The sequence below is a fragment of the Trifolium pratense genome, linkage group LG1 (assembly GCF_020283565.1).
Source record: "Trifolium pratense cultivar HEN17-A07 linkage group LG1, ARS_RC_1.1, whole genome shotgun sequence".
NCBI classification, from domain to species: domain Eukaryota; kingdom Viridiplantae; phylum Streptophyta; class Magnoliopsida; order Fabales; family Fabaceae; genus Trifolium; species Trifolium pratense.
The window spans coordinates 30,699,780-30,717,331 of NC_060059.1; the positions used below are offsets into that span (position 1 = coordinate 30,699,780).

Genomic DNA, 17,552 nt, shown 5'->3' on the forward strand with positions numbered 1-17,552 from the left:
TGCACAATATTCCATTAGCTTTTCACTTTGAACAATTAGAAGAAAGAATACAAATAATGAAAATAAGAAGGAAAAAATAATCCTCACAAGTTTGTTTATACATCTTCAGAACTTCTTCACACATCACTCCAAAACTATTAACCTAATTACTTGTTTGCTTTTGATTTTCAAAACAAAGTAAAAATTCCTTTGCTTCTCAATAAAAACTCAATGAAAGTAAAAAAAAAAAAAAAAAAACCAAACCATATGATGTGTATCAAACTAATTCATATACTACATGTGAAATTAAAAAAAAAATGAATGATATATATGATCAAATATTCAAGTACTTCTTGCTAGCCTCTCATGAAATTCAAGCAATGATTTCTCTTTTTGAAGCCTCATATCTTGACGAAATTTCGATATGAATTCTTCAGCCTTTTGATCTACTTGCATCATTGGAGACTTAGCAACAACAGCTTTCCATGCATCCTCTATAGTATCTATATCATTGCTACTGTTTTCTTCATGCACCTTTTCAACTTCTCTACTTGTTTCACCTATTGCATGTTGAATATTACTACTACTCCTACGATGTCTCTTGATGGTGGAATTCATGGAAATAGAATGAGCTTGAGAATTATAGAGATCATTTATATGTATAGCTTCAAAGTTTTTATGTTGAGAATGGTAAAAAGTTGAAGGTAATGATTTAGAAGAAATGAGAGAGCTATGATGAGTATTTTTTGTGGTTATGAGATGAGTGATTGAATGAATGAGTGAAAGAAAGTATTGAAGGGTGTTTCTGAATGATTTTTGAATGTTGAGTTTGTTGAATTTTGATTGGAAATTGTTTGAGAAATTTTTCCATGCTTTCTTGGTTGGTTTAAGTTTCTTTGATAGCCTCATCCGAGACATGTTGATAGGTACAAAATTAATGAAAGGTTGAAAAGTGGATATATGAGAGAAAGAGTTTGATTGAGAAGGGTTTAAAGAATGTCTTAAGGAAGAGTTATTCCTATATTGGAGGAAATGGTTCTAATGAAGGAAACTTTGATGCCTATTTTTTAGTTTTATTATATAATTATTACTTTTTATTTTGTTTTTCAAGTTGGTACTATCTTTTTGTTGACCAATCCAAATTGCACATAGTTTGATAATAGAATTACTTAAGTGCCATTGTTTTGATTTCTAATTTGTAGCATAGCGACCATAGAGCTTGTTTTGATTGACCTAAGAACTTGTGACACTATTTAAGAGAGTGTATGGGAATATCTTATGACAACAAATTTATAGTTATTTTCTGACTTATTTTCAATAAATAGGCATTTGATAACAGAGTTTCTCAAGTGGTGGGTATGTCCTCCACTATAGAAATCACTATAGTTCATTTCTATTAGATTGAATGAATTATGATTTCAGTGTTACAAACGATATTTATAATAATAATTCAATCCGGATAACCATAACAATACCCTTGAACTGTACTGCATGGGGTAACACCCCCTAAAACATTTAGGTCAAGCTTGCTCAGCTCCTGAGCCACCTCATGTCCTTTCCCTTTTTCTGATGCATATGAGTCATACTCAACAAAAACAATTTAACTATGTAATTAAGTTATTTTTTCAAACAGGTTTTATTGATGGCATGACTTGTAATATAATAAAACCTTAACGATAAAGATGTAATTTTTTAGTTCAAGGTCATGTGTCTTTTGATAGAATTGACAGCATGGAAGCAGCCTTGGGTGCTAAGTATGGTGAGAATAAGGAAAGCTCTAAATTCTGTAAAGACCACAAATCCCATGTGGTGTGTGTGTGCCTGTATGCAACTTTTGGTTGTGTCCTTGTGGTGCCACTTCTATATATATAATTTTCTAAAAGCAACTTGATGTTGTTCAATGAAAAGTACCCCGCTCCCCATTAAAGAAAAGAAAAAAAATAATCACATTTTATTCATTTGATTTATGAGTTTGCCATTGATATTAAGTTTTGAGTAAGCTTAGTTAATTTAATCTTATGAAAATTTATCAATACAGTTAAATTCAGGTAATAGATGCTCTCGAGTTACATATATTCTTCCATGCATACAAATTTAAGATTGAGTCTACGACCACATACTATTATATGTTAATTGTACTATGCTTATGTTTAGTATGCAGTGGATATGTCAGAACTACGGTGATTCACCTTGATTTTTCAAAAACTGTACTCTGTAACTTCCGTAAAAGTACAGTGGGTGACCGTGATTCTGACATACTATAGTCACTGTAATACCAAACATACACTATATGATGTTTTACATGTTATATGAAACATACTATTCATTTTGAATTACTATTTAAAAGTCATTAGTCTCTTAGCACCAAAGATCAGATCATTTGAATATCAATGCAGCTACATTAAGTAAATCTGAAAGAAAAAGTTGTTTTCATAAGTTGTACTTTTGTGTTGCCCTTTATTAGTCCAATTAATAATAAAATAATCAAATGTGTACAAGTGCTTTCAATTTCAAAATAAGATAATGAGAATTTGAATGTACTAATTTGAATTGACTATACAAATGAAAAGAGACAAACACTTAGCTGGCATTTAAAGTTTAGATAATTTCTTCCCAATCAGATTAAACAGTATAGTTAGGCTCTGTTTGGCAATCAAAGAGACAAGATTATGACTCCTCACATACCACCAGCCACTTGCTTCCACACTTTTATTAGGAAGTGACAGCCACAATAAACTTTATACTTTTTCATAATTTCATCAAGTAACTAAAAGTTAAATGAATTTATATGTGATAACTAACCTATAGTAGTATAGAGTAAGCAACAGCACAACCTTTCCCTTTCTGTTGAAACTCATTAAATATATTTTTTAGTAATATTTGTCTACCCTACTCAAGAGCTTGCTACATCACATTTGACAAAATAAATTAATATGAATTTAGCTTCTTGATGGATTATTGTTTCGGCATATAAAAAAAAATTACATCGTTTAGAAATCGAGACTAATAGTAGTTTATAAACACTTATTTATTCTTCTCAATTTAATGAGACACCTTTTAATTAAATGATAAAATTGTATGGACTTATGTAAGATCCAAACTGACAATAACTCGTAAAAACGGGTGATGTACAATACCAATAATAGAGGGTATGTGGAAGAGTTACAAGGAAAGAAAGAGTGAGAATGAGATCAAAGAATGTTAATATCAAAAATAAGTTTTCTACCTCTAAACCTTATGTTATAGTGTTCCTAGTACTTCCTATTACATATTCTATCTTCTATTGAGGCTCTTTTCCAAACTGTCTGTTGTAGATTTACGTAGCACCAACATTTCAGATAAAGGTGTGTCTGGTGTCTCGTATGTGTATGTCCGACACCAACACATACATTCAATCACTTTTATTAATTTTCTTAATGGTCTGTACGTATCAGTTGTGTCTGGTGTGCGTGTGTGTCGATGCTTCATAATGTAGATACTGTTTGCACTAATTTGTCTAATTACACTCAGTTGATTGTTGCGGCTTCCATTCTGAATAATTTGAGACGACTATTGTGTTGACAGTGTAGACCAGAGAGAAAAGTTTAAGAATGTGATGCCTAACCATTTTCTTCAGCATGAGGTGAGGTGGTCGACGAACCAATCATTTCAGGTGGTAGACTGTATCTCCTTTGCAACCTATCTCTGTTATTGTTCCACCATTCTTCTGCTTGTTGCTCATTGAATCTTCTCTTACTACTCGCAGAAAAGGAAAGAAAATAATGAAAAAAAAGTGAAATTGTATCGAAGACAAAAATAACTGAAATAAGAAAACTAACATAGAAACTCCTCGATCATGTATAGAAAAATTAGCCATAGAAAAATTTAGTAACTAATTAAAAAAATGTTCAAATATAAATGTTGAATGCAGAAAATATATATAGGTGGAAATTTGTTGGATTAACAAGTAGCTCTCATACCTGAATCGAACACGTTTGAAAACTTTTACGTCACCAGGTAGTAAACTGACTGTGACATAGACACCATGTTCAAATTGTTCAATGATAGATGTTTCTTCTTCACTCACAGGATTGTGAGATTCAGGTGATTTGGAACGATTTTCTGAACTTGGTGGAGACACTCCTGGACTCGATACATACGATCTTCTGCATTTGTGATGAACATTTCCTCCATCTATAGATGGAACAGCCTCAGAAGCTTCATCATTTCCTTCTGATGCTGGTACACCATGTGCAGTTTGTTTCTCAGACTTAAAGCCCGATTGGAATGAAGAAGATTCAAATTCTACATTTTCTTTCAGAATATATTGTGCTTGAGCATGGATCTCTTTCAAGGTTTCACTGCCAGGAATCTCTGGTGGCAACTTTTCTGTCACTTCCCTCAACTAAACAAGAACAAATGTAGAAGCTAGTTTAGCTATTTAGTATGACCAAATCATTATTAACTACCTGTTAATTTCCCAACAGTTGCAAGCATTAAGCTTATTTCATACAATAAGTCTTCGCTTAATCCCGTCAATTAGTAGTTACGGGTGAGCAAATAGATAACAAATGAAGGTTCATCTGTCTTTAGGGAAATTGTTATTAATTATAATTCACTAATGGCCATTTTATAACTGTCTCTAAGGGGATTTGAACTCTGTTCCTTGAGGTTGGTTACAGGTCAAAACTCTTACCATTGAGCTTACACCTCATGGACATGGTTCATCTGTCTTTAGAGTTATTCAGGATGAAAAATTAGCTTAAGGAAAGAAAGAAAAATGGGTGTATCTTAGGGTTCTAAATCACATAATACAAGCTTGATACCACATGTAAGATAAAAATTAGGCTCATAACTGTGATCAATAATAATGGGCTTTGGACACTAATTTTGATTTGTGTAGAAACAAAGTGTAGGCCCAACCTCTAAGGTACATGATGGGTGGTACTGACTAGGGTTTCGATCTTATAAATAGATAGGCTAGGTCCCCTTTGCCATCACACTGTCACTCTGACGATAAGCTTGTTTGAGGTTTGGCCCATTGATAACCTCAAATCTTGTAGCATGTGATCAGGCAAAGGAAGACCTGGTCTAATATATCATCAATGTAGGTGATTATGATTATCAAGTAAGTGTGTTCTAATTTCATGTAATATATCGATCTCTAATTTTAATCTTACAAACAAAACAATTTTCATACCTAAAGAATAATGTATATATTATCCATTAGACTCATTAATGTTAACTTGTTTAAAATTGAGTCAAGACATTGTTTCAAGCAAGTCAGAATTTTATTTGAAATAGCTAAGTTCAATCATGAATTCATGATGTTAAAATATAGGATCAAAATACCTCATCTGCCATAGACTTGATGAAATCCCTTACTTCTCTATGCTTAGAATATTCCTCTCCAGCCAATAGATGTGCTTCCTCAATATTTTTCTGAAGCTCGTTAATCTTCATATCTTGCATGTCACCCTTTTGCTTTAAACTTCGAATCTTTTATGTAAGAAAAAATATCCATAAAAATTATTAATGGATTCCTTGGAGAGTACAATAACTAATTACAAGGGTTTCATTTTGATTAACTTTAACTCATAGGGACTTCTCAACTAAAACAAGTTTATGGTTCTTCACTTAGAGAAAATTTGTTACAAGCTTATACGAGCTTAAAAACAAATTAAATACCAAAGTTTATCCAAAATTTCAGATGTAGAAGTTGTTCTTAAAAATAATATAGTTATTATGATAAGTGTTTCCTGAGAAGTTTACTCAAATAGACTGGATTTGAAAATGGTGTAAACTATGAAACATACATGGTTTTGCAACTTTGAGACTTCTTGATTCAAAAGCTCATTTTTCTTCTTTAAGTTATCAATAATGGTTCTTGAAAATCCAGGGGAACTAGAACGTGTCGGGCTAGGCGGTCTTTTTGAATATGGTGAGGTTGGTCTTGAAGTAGCTGATGAAGGTGCAGTTGGTGGTTGACTTTGCGGCATAATAAGAGGCCTGGGAGCATTCTGTGTGGAACTTGATGAACCTGGAAATATGACATCTTTCAATTGCAAACTCAACGGATTTTGAGCCTCTCTTCCCGTGGGAGAAGGTTCGCGTGTACTTCCAAGCATAGCACTTCTTAAGTCAAGATATTTCACTAGACCTATGGCAGTAGAAGTCAAAAGAATTTTTGAAGGCTTTACCTCTCCCCTGTCATTTTTTCCATGTGAGGTACTAACTGGACGACTAATTTCTCTATTATAATTGGAAGTGTTAAGACTATCAGAACCTTTAAGCTTTCCGTGACAAGCATCACACACGCGATGTGGTTTGCTAGGTGATGGAGCCAATGCTGCTTTCAGGGCCTTTTTCGAACTACAAGGATGACAATGCACCAATCCACAATGATAACAATTATGCCTTTTTCTAGTAAAACCAAAAGGTTGTCTACAACCGGAGCAAACCGATTGGTCATTCCCAGAAACCCATTTATGTATGCATATAGAAGTTGTAAAATTTGCGCCGCATGCAATACTCTTTACATGCCTTTCTTTCAAGGCTTCCACCAACGTTGGAGTTTTCTGATCTTCCGTGTCTCCATGTCCTAATCTTCCATTCGCACCTCTTCCCCAAGTATATAGTTCACTTCTTGAAGTCAATGCAGCAACATGATGTGTGCCGCATGATATTTCTTCAACAGTTTCACCTTGTAATTTATCTCTTACTAGAATCGGTACTTTTCCATCAGAGTTTGGATTTCCTAGTTGACCGTATGCTGTGCTTCCCACAGTAAAAACATGTCCAGATGCGGTTAGTGCAACAGTGAAACTTTGTCCGCATGCAACCTGTTGAAAATTATATTCAGCAAGTGTAGCCACACAAGTCGGTTGAAGATAGGTTTCCTTGTTACCATGACCTAATCGATATTGATCGCCATCACCCCATGTGAATAGTCTCTTTGATGCAGAAGCATTTGAACCTGATTCATCATTAACCTCTATAATGGCTGCAGTGTGCCACACTCCACATGCAACCTTAATAGCCTTGTGTCCACTCGATAACTCTACCTCCTTTGGATATGAAACACTCTCTCTATCTCCATGCCCCAAGACACCGAGCATTCCATCTCCGAAGGTAAAAAGTTTCCCATTGGAGGTTATCAATGCTGTATGCCATGAGCCACAGGCTATACATACAACCTGAAGTCCTTCTAAAAAGCCGGTGACTCTCTTCGGTATACAATGGCTAACATCGGTTCCATGACCTAGAATTCCTGCATTATGTGTACCGTCACCCCATGTGTATAGATCCCCAGATGCAGCTACAGCACATGTATGATATTCACCACAAGCAACAAAACACATATTAGTAACTGCTATGGACTCAACAAGACGTGGTTTACCAAAATCTTTATCGATTCCATGTCCAAGTCTCCCGCCAGAGTCCTCTCCCCAGGTAAAAACCTCTCCTTGCCGTGTTACTAGAGCAATATGACTTACACCGGGTTCTATCTGATGAACATCGAGAACAACGTTAGACTCTAATAGCTTAGGAATATGAACATCTGTCTTGGAAGGGACTTGACTCCCTAACCCATCAGAGGAATTTCCGTCGACCCAAACCTCTCCCCATATGAAAACATCACCTAGAGACTCAATGTCATCTGGCCCTGATCCTACACTACAAGCATAGCCAACACTTGACACACTAATACGGGAACAATCTCCAACACTTGTCCTTACTGGCATACTCGCACTATCTGACCCCACATCTGACCGTCTTCTACTTGATGTGGGTTCACGAAAAGCTGATTCAAAAGAAAACCTGCCAGTGGAAATGGTTGAATTCAACTCTAGTGCCCCACCAAAAGGACGATCAATCGGAGAAGAATCAACGCTATCCTGCAAGTGAAATTCAAAATAAATTACTTCATTGAAATGAACTTTTTTTGAAGAATAGATAATTATATATTCATGTTCCTTTGCCTAACAATTTCAGCTTTAAGGAGAACCAGATATAGACTTGCACGTTGCAACCAAATTCAACTAAGATCTTACTGAGTCGGTGAAGGTATTATGACAATCATTATTAAAATATCACTAAAAGAATATTATGATCACAAGTAAGGCATTGTGTACATCATTTGATTTTCAAAAGCTTTCTTCTATGTAATCTGTCAAAGTGTCAAGAGTTCATGTTAAAGAGACTCTATATGTCTCCACCTATGTAATGTAAGGATAAAGTAACGAAAGATTGCCTATTAGCCAAAATTTAGATAATGTCTTAAATATCAATGAAGTATTCAAATTTTGAAACTTTCCAAATTGGATTGGTTAAACAAAGCTTTAATGTCAAAGCTATAATGGTGTAGTGGAAGGGTTATAGAAGAATGTCATTTAGAATGGTTATAAATAGGAAAGTTTCAAAATCAATCCATAGGAAATTGAGAAATCAAAAATCAATCCATAGTAAATTCGTGAAGGATATAGGAAGTAACAACTATTTAACAATTTGTAAACGAATATAATTTTAACATTAAATTATCATTTAAACAATATCTATTGCAACTAACATCTGTCAATTCACTTGAAGAGCGCCGCTTTCTATGCCCAGTAGAAATTAATTCCTTTAGGCCCGAAAGCCATATCTCAACTTCAGCTGTATCCTTGCAGATCTAGAAAATTGAAAAGGGAAATAAGTCGGTTCAAAGATTCATATGAAATAGACAAACTTAATCCAACATAGAGAGTCTGTGTTTTCTCTAACCAGATCAAGTGATCTTTCGCCTTTTTTATGAATAAGTGAAAATGATAGATAATCCTTTTCAGGGCGCAAAAATCTTCTAAAGACAGCCTGCAAAGTACATGTTAATGTTAACATAACCGTAAATCTAGCAGCCTCTAAAGACCAAGCACCATTTAACTTACTGTTCTCTGTCCCGAGATGATGCGCAAAACAGAAGCCAACTTCAGATGCTTTTCCTTTCCATGAGAAATCCAAATCAGGGATGTTTCATCCTGCAGCAGGGTGCCACTAAATATGAAACCATCCACACAATCATTTGAAATTCAATGCATATAAGTTAGAACAACAAACTCGGTTCTAAAGTAAACAGATAAATAAACGCACAAGAACACAATGATTGATAGCGGAGTTCGCCCAAGTGTGTCTACATCTTTGACAGCAGAGTGACTGTCGTAGTTTCTACAATGCAATTCTTCAAGTTGCAGAATACAAGCTGTGTTTAAATACTACATTCCAGATTACAAGTTTACCCCTAAACCGTAGCACGTGGACTTCACTCCCTGCTCCCCAACCCTCCTAATCGTAACCCAACATATGAATGGACCATCCCAAAGGGCAGGCGCTCTCATTGTACTGCACTCATTGCACTTTCAACTCCACTCTCTATGCTTGAGTTGTTGTGGCAAGTGTGAGGTGAATTAAGTCTCGCATTGCGTAGAAAAGTGGAGGTTGAGAACTTTATAAGTGAGAGGACCCATAAACCTAATACCTTAAAGTTTTGGGTAAAAGTGTGGTGTACAACTCACTTGTATGGTTGCTCTGAGCCCAATGTGGATGATCCCCCGGCTGCCCCCTCATGACCCAACATGAGTGTCTGCCGACTTATTAGTGAATATGAACCATTCTCAACAATATACAAATGCACATGTATGATTTTTGGGATATAATTCATAAATGAAACTTGTAGCAGTAAAAAAAAACTCACCTGTGAAAGCCTGAAATTACAAAGTTTTGGCTTCCCTTTTCGACAATACTTGACTAACTGAGTTCCTCTTTTCAAAGTAACCAATGCCTTCACAAAAAAATCAAACTAAGTAAGTGGAGAACCTAAGCAACATAATATTTAGTACATCATATAATATATAAGTAATCAATTTGAAATTCCTATCCAGGGGTTGGCCTGGTAGTGTAGGCTTGGGACCTCACAGTGTACTTCTCTCAAGGTTTCAGGTTCGAATCCTCCTAGTGTTAACAATTTCTGTGTAGGGACAGTTCATACAGGGCTTTGCTCTAACTTCAATTGGGCCCCAACTAGTGGACGGTGGGGTTGGTCCCCCAAATTAGTTGGTCCTTGGGACGAATACCAAGTTTTAAAAAAAAAAAGTAAAAATAAAAATTCCTATTGAAAAATGAAGGACAATCACTTGAAACCTAAGAAGCACTAACACAGACACAATATCAACATTGACGCATATAACAATTTGAAAACATGTAAGTGGTTGAATGCAATCACGTCTCAGTGTAGTGTGACACACCTACACACATATGACCCAAAAGACACATTTAATCTGAAGTGTCGGTGCTACATAAAATAGGATTATGCCAGATGAAAAAAACAATAAAAATTCTATAAAAAAAAATCCAGTTACAAAATAATTAATTTTAGCAGAGAAAAAAAATAAAAGATTAATCTGATTATGAAACTAACTTGTTCAATATCCCGGTCAGGATTCGTAAAAGTATCGGGATCTGCCATTCCATCTGAAAGAAAATGTAAGGAAACCAGTGAAGAAGACAAAGCTCAAGCGTCATACTTTCTACTTGGGCCTCTCATCAAAGTCTCCAAAAACCTCTCACTCAAGATCAAATTTTTTTTTCCCAAATAAAGCAACCCAATAATGGGTGCTATAGATTGAGAATTTGAGAATGACCCAGATGAAAAATTCTCATCCGAATCTGGAAAAGATTGAAAATTGGTAAAAGGGTATGTGGAATTTGCATGAACAAGTGTATGATCAGTTGCTGGATTCAGGAATTGAGAGAGACAGAGAGACAGAGAGAAGAGAAGATGCGAAAGTTTCGTAGAAGGAAAGGGAATGAGATATTGGCGCGCTTCTTAAACTCCTTCCACGTCAACAAACTAACTTAACACTACTTATTTTATTTTTTTCCATAAAAAATTAGTATTTTTTTTCTTTGTTACCATATTATCGATACAAAATTTCTACCACGGTTTAATAGTGATTAATTTTCAAGGATTTTGTAGACACGCAAGATAAGTTCTTTTCTTTCAACCGAATGTTTTACCGCCATTTAACAATGACTAATCTCCGTCGAGGAATCTATGGAGCACACAAGATAAGTTTTTTTCTTCCAATTAAATTTTTCCATGCGCAAGAGTTAGGGGTCGAACCTCTGATGCCTACTTAAGTCGAAATCTCTTACCACTTAGATCAAGTCATCGTTGAAAACTTACACTAACTTACATGTTCCACTTTTGGCTCTTCTCTTGTAAGAGCATTTATCTTTTAAAAATGGACTGGGTGAAAATTAAACATAAATGAGCATTAACTACATTAGTTGAGAGTGTATTTGTATAAGTAATTTAGGTTAACAGGTATTGAATAAGTGATTATATATAAGCCGAGTAGATTCAAGCTTTGATGCTCGGGGACTATTTCGTTTTTCTTCTTGTTTTTATTATTTTGTTCCAACGATGGGATGAAAAGTGGTTCCTAAGTAGTGAAATGTACATATGTATTTGGGCCCTCTTATCTTATAAGTTAGAATGCGGACCTAATGGCTTAGTTATGCTATCCTTGTTTTATAGCTCAGGGAATACCTAAGTTCAATTGAAAGCCACCCAACAGATTATCCCGACTTCGAGGACCAAGTGCTTACCTTGCCTTATTCATTGTATGGCTCTTTTCCTTTAGTTGAGGCGCGAGCTAGCCTGTCTATAGCTTAGTTTACCCCAGCAAGTAGGGTATCGACTAGTTATGATGGAAGGACTTGAGACTACTATCATGCTAACGACTAGGAGATTGCGATTCAAGCATCTTTTACTAAGATGCTATACAATATACTCCCTCAATAACCAAATAAAAGAAGAAAAAGTTATTAAAATTTGTTGAGGATGAAGTATTCTCTTCACAACACTAATATTGAAGTTTGTTTACACCTAAAAAGTTCGATGACAAGGTTCAATCCCTGACTTGAACATGCAACAACATTAAAACTCCTAGGGAGAATTTGTCACCCATTTTGGGCCCCATAAGACTTGAATGATTAGTCTCTAAAGTTGCGCGCAGAAGATATCCGGTTTACACTCAAAAAAATCGAAAACAAAGTCATTCTCTATGTTATGGCCACAAGGTATTTCAACATAACAGTTACAACTTTCTCGCCATAGAAAAGACAAGGTGCAATAGTTTCTGCACTATTTTTAATCAGTAATGTAATCAGTTTTATACACCCTAGTATTATTCATGTATGATGTATTGGTTTAATATGTAATCATCCTCTAATTTTAATCCTGACAACCAATAGAGAAAGAGAAATAGAGAACATGATAAACCAGTTGAAATGATTTAATAATTCAAAAAAATAAAAGGTATAGTCTTCAAAGAATGGTAGGATCTTTGTATCTCTTGAAGATAGCTTCAATATCTGCAAAGACTTCTGCTGGTAAAGGCCTTTCGGTTGTTGTAAAAGCATCAATGTCTTCTTTTAGTTGTTCCACAGAAGTTGCACCGATAATTGAACTCGTCATGAATGGACGGTCTCTCGCAAATCCAAGCGCGAGCTGAACAGGAGTCAGACCATGTTTCTCGGCCAACTCAAGATACTTAATAGTTGCTTCCTGAAATCATAATATGAAAAAACAATTGTAAATTTCTTAATTGGTTAACTTGTTAACCATGGTTTAGAGTATAGTCTAAACCAATGTTTTAAAAAAACCGAACCGGACGATTCAGCAACCTGCACTGTCTGCAGTTCGGTTATGTGACTGGTTCAATCGTGGTTTCGTTCTGGTTCAGCTGGTTTAAAGCAGTTGAATCATGACACGAAAATCTCACCAGTTTGATGTCTGGTTCGGTTTTTAAAACAATGGTATAAACTCTAAATATAAGAACTAGAATTAGTGAGTACCCTTGCAATTGATTTGTTATATCTTTCCATGTAGCCAGGGAAGAGGTTCAATCTTCCCCTTTTCGCAGCTGCAGAATTTATATCTATATATTTTCCAGTGAGTGATCCACCACCAAGTGGAGAATACGATAGCAAGCCAATGTTGCAATTCTTTGGATGACAAACTTCGACAAGATCAACTGCAAAAACATTAAACCAACAAAGAACTTGAAAAAGCTTAAAACAAGAGAAATCTCCATTTTACACATTCTTAGAAATGTATGTCAGTCATGGTTATCAAATAGAGATTCAAATCGTGAATCAGAAGACCTTTTTACTAAGTTTTGAATCGAATATTATTATGAACCATAAGATACATTGGCAATAAAGATATATCGTTTTTAAGAAATCAAACAAGTGACAACAAATTATAAACTGATATATCATATGACAAAAGAAAAGTGATTGGTTATACAAAGTTGACAAGACGACTTCTTACAAGCAGTGATAAATGAGCGAGATCTGATTAATGTCAGAACTGTACTTACCTTCGAAACGACTTCTTACAACCAAGCTATAGCTGTTTTGGATACTAACAATCTTCGGAAGTCCCTCAACTTTAGCTGCATGGACAAACTCCATCACTCCGTATGAAGTCTCATTCGAAACACCTATGTAACGTACCTGATGCATGCAAAAATCCGAAGAAACTGAATCCAATAAACATGTACAAGAGAATGAACATGATATTAAGATATATAATTTTACATTACAGTCGACACAAGATACAAAAATATATAGCAAAAATATAAGTCAAAACAAAAACCACATTATTTAAACTAATTTAGGAATATAGGAAAGATGAAGCATGTTAGGAATCAATCACCTTTCCTTCATTGATAAGTTCTTGAAAAGCTTGCAATTGTTCAACAAACGGTACACTAGGCCTCCACTTTGAAGAATCATAGCAATATTCACCAAACAATGGAACATATCGATCTGGCCTATAATGAAGCAGAAAATCGTATATTCAGAAACTAATAGTTCAAAAAATAGTTTAGCTTTCTGGTTCAAGACAAAAATAGGAGATAATCTGCAACTTGTCTGGCTACATCATGTAAATATTGTATAATGAAAAGTAACGTCAAAACAGAAAATAGTGACTTAAATTATGGAAGTTCTGCAATAAAAATTATATTTTTTAACAATGCATGCTGCACTTAAGTTTTAAAAATATATTTACACGCGCTCAAGCCAGATGCACCGCCAATAAAGTAAGAAGAAAATGATAAGCATCATATAAAAGCTTACATGCTATAAACTCACCAGTGAATTTGCAACAGATCAATATAATCAGTCCCAAGACGTTTAAGGCTTTTCTCCACACTTTCTTTGATATTTGCAGTATCAACCCGCAAAATGTCTGCGTTGTCGCGTAAGTAACTCGCTCTCTCAGAATAACCGCATACTTTTGTTGCTAAAATAATCTATCCACGCAGTGGGTAGACAAATAGAGATCAGTTAGCAATATAGAGATTTCAGCCAGCTAAACTAATCTATACTTTTGTTGCTAAACTAATACCTTGTCACGGGATTGAGATTTCAGCCAGCTAGCAATATAGAGATCAGTTTTTCCTTGTGTTTCTTTTTTCATTGGAATTGGGTACTGAAAAATGAAAAACAGAAACAATTTGATCAGAAACATAAACTTTACCGGTTAATCCCATATGGCATGTTGAACAGACGGTAGCTACACATGATAAAAGTGTAGTAGATTGCAAAAGTTGCGGGGATACATTGGTTTAGCACTAAACAAAAAGTAGATTGCAAGAACAAAATCAAGTAAAGAGAATAAATCAGTTAGGAAAAAAATTAAAATGGATCACATATGTAAAACATTATGAATGATACATAGGGAGTTTTACAATTTTTAAACCAAAGATAAGAAAGCGGCGAGAATGAGGCAAATAGGATGTGTTGTGTACTTCAGAGTTCAGACCGACGTGACCATTGAACACATCCTCAAGGGGATTTGAATTCCAACCCTTGAGGTTACAAAGTCAAACTTTTATCACCGAGCAGACAGTCACTCCATCCACACAAAAAAAAATGTAACTATTACATCTAACACAAATTATGATTGAGTTCTTATTAATCCAAAGAGTGAAATTTGCACAATATCAAATCTAAAATCTAAAACAAACTAATAAACTTGGGTACTTAAAAACAAAATTGTTAAGAGTCTCACATCTATGGAGAGATAGCCTGAATATGTGTTTATAAGAGAGGGCAATCCTCACCTTACAAGCCGATTTTGTAAGGTTGAGTTAGGCCCAACTCATATTCTAAGATGGTCTCAGTCTCAGAGACTCCTCCACAATCTGTTAGGCCGCCTGCTATCAGGTTTCTGATCGGGTCATACTAGAGGTTGAGTTAGACCCAACTCACAATTTTAAGAAAAATAACCATTACATTTACATATTTTTTTTATATAAAAAACCAATACAATCCAAATACTTAAATTTGATCAAGAGAATAAAATGAAGCAAATGCAGATTAGGTTTTGAAGAACTTACAGCCTCAGCAGTATCAAGAGCATTAATGCCATTATCAAATGCATAATTAAGTATATCATGAGATTCTTTCTCTGTATTTTGCTCCCCAAAGGTCATCTAAAAAACATAACACACCAATCAATCAAAAAAATGCCACAAACACTCAACAACAAAAAAGAATAATAAAGTATAAACTTACAGTACCGAGAGTGATTTCACTGATATTGAGGTCAGAATCACCAAGCTTTCTATATTGCAATGGATTGTTAATGGCAGCAGCACAAACAAGAGGCTTGAAAAAAGACCCAGTTTTCCTCCTCCTTAGGAGGGTTGTTCTTGTTGGAAGTGAGAGTGAGAGTGATGGGGTGATAGAATGAGAAAGGGAAGTAATGTCAGAGGAAGAAGGAGAGAAGAAAGAGCAACGACCGGACATGGCTTCTTAGCTTATCTTCTACCTAAACAAACGTTGTTGGTTGGTTGTCTCTGTTTACTACAACCAGTTTCCAATTCATATTTTTAACTTTCTTTAGAGCAACAAAGTGTCGCTGAATTTGGTAGTACAACTTTGTGATAGGGAAAGCCTCCACGGGTGTGTGTAAATCTGGTTTCACAATTGTTCCATTTTTTGTTCTAAATTTTCATTTTTTATTTTGATACTTTAAATTTAGAGTTTAAGGATAAGTTTGGTCCAACTTTTTTTTAAGCTTATGCAAACAGCTTATGTAATCTAAATTAAGTTTTATGGTATTTTATAAGTTCACGCTGGTGAAGATTGTAATTTTATAAGCTATTTTATTATAAAGTACCTTGACAAACTTCTAATAATATATAAAAATTGCATAAATTGTTTGCATAAGCTCTAAAGAAAAGAAAAAAAAGTCCGGTCAAACGATACCTAATTGTTGTGACAGTGTAAAGATTCTTTTATACATGCATCTAATGATGTGTGTGTTACCACATCATTTAAGGAATGTGTCACATTATGTATTTTAAACATAATATCTTTTTGTAAAAATAACTTTACACCGACGATGTATATACATTAAACTCTTGAATTTATCCACTTTTGTACTATTTGTTAGTCATTCATTAATTTTTTGACTAAAAATTATTTATGTAGTATTTTAAAATAAAAAAAAAACTTAAAAATGAAAAATGAAAATGTTTTTAAAATAAATTGAATTTTTTTTAATTTATTTTATGATACAATATCTTTTTGTAAAAAAAATCTTTATTTATTTTATAATCAATTTCTAAAAAAAATTATTTGATTTTAAAACAATTTTTTATTTTAAAATGTCACATAAACAATTTTCAATCAAAAAGTTTATGGAGATTAAAAAAAATGTAAAATAGAATACACTTAAAATAGAATACACTCAAAATCCAGCAATTTTTAAACTTGGGTTACAATAGAGCAATTAATACTTAGGGGTTGAAAGGATCTAGTCATCTCCATAAAATAGTGGACTATTCAAAATAAGGGGTCAATTTTGATAACGGAAAAAATTGTAAGATTTTTTCACCATAAAAGAATGTATGGACTATTTTTAACTATAGAATAAAATATAAGGATTAAAAACGTATTTAACCCTATTTTTTAAAAGCTAACTACTTACGAACTAAAACTTTTAATAACATGTTGCTAACATTTACTTTAAATGTTACCAAGTCTACCTAATTTTTTTTCAATCAACAAATTTTATTAATAAACGACTCTCTTTAATAAGAAGTATAAGGAGTTCACAAATAAAAAAATTAAAAAAAAAACTATAGATAAGATGTTGAAAACACCTTAACCGAGTATAAGGCACAACAACAATACCAATTCACATCTTACAATAGTTTGGGGCCAAGTTCTACCATCCACAAGTGTATTATATGGTGCATAGTGCATAAGTTACCGATTCCATTATAACGAATACGAATTTTACAAAATTCATCGTTAAATTTTGTAAAATTTGTATTCGTTATAATGAAATCGATGACTTGTGCATTATGCACCATACGGTGCACTTGTTTCCATGTTAGCCAAAACCTAATTTGGGTACGTACATATCATCAACACTAAAAAGCAACAAAAATAATTCAATAGAAGCTAGTCTAAATGCTAATCACCCCTTAAATCAGCGCAAAATCAATTATAAACTAAAATCAACCAAAACC

At 34.1% G+C, this 17,552-nt stretch overlaps 3 protein-coding genes across 4 annotated transcripts; all 3 read right to left on the minus strand.

Annotated features, from left to right (window-relative positions):
- Positions 1 to 1,035, minus strand: LOC123903031. Its single transcript, XM_045952894.1, has one exon. The coding sequence runs from the start codon at positions 895 to 897 to the stop codon at positions 322 to 324; it is 576 nt and encodes a 191-aa protein (XP_045808850.1). The 5' UTR covers positions 898 to 1,035; the 3' UTR covers positions 1 to 321.
- Positions 1,036 to 2,907: 1,872 nt separating this feature from the next.
- Positions 2,908 to 10,834, minus strand: LOC123903041 (PH, RCC1 and FYVE domains-containing protein 1-like). The gene is made up of 9 exons (XM_045952905.1): positions 10,409 to 10,834; positions 9,686 to 9,772; positions 8,883 to 8,972; positions 8,722 to 8,808; positions 8,528 to 8,629; positions 5,775 to 7,856; positions 5,311 to 5,457; positions 3,939 to 4,363; positions 2,908 to 3,714 (listed from the first exon to the last, which is right to left on the minus strand). The coding sequence occupies exons 1-9, from the start codon at positions 10,454 to 10,456 to the stop codon at positions 3,579 to 3,581; spliced, it is 3,204 nt and encodes a 1,067-aa protein (XP_045808861.1). The 5' UTR covers positions 10,457 to 10,834; the 3' UTR covers positions 2,908 to 3,578.
- A 1,275-nt stretch (positions 10,835 to 12,109) lies between these two features.
- Positions 12,110 to 15,999, minus strand: LOC123903050 (protein tas). 2 transcript variants are annotated; one of them, XM_045952917.1, is made up of 8 exons: positions 15,586 to 15,999; positions 15,408 to 15,503; positions 14,414 to 14,497; positions 14,158 to 14,318; positions 13,718 to 13,835; positions 13,380 to 13,515; positions 12,853 to 13,031; positions 12,110 to 12,562 (listed from the first exon to the last, which is right to left on the minus strand). In XM_045952917.1, the coding sequence occupies exons 1-8, from the start codon at positions 15,817 to 15,819 to the stop codon at positions 12,323 to 12,325; spliced, it is 1,248 nt and encodes a 415-aa protein (XP_045808873.1). In that variant the 5' UTR covers positions 15,820 to 15,999; the 3' UTR covers positions 12,110 to 12,322. The 2 variants fall into 2 exon arrangements, with proteins under 2 accessions (XP_045808873.1, XP_045808879.1); XM_045952923.1 differs by having other exon boundaries at positions 15,591 to 15,942.
- Between the last annotated feature and the right edge of the window lie 1,553 nt (positions 16,000 to 17,552).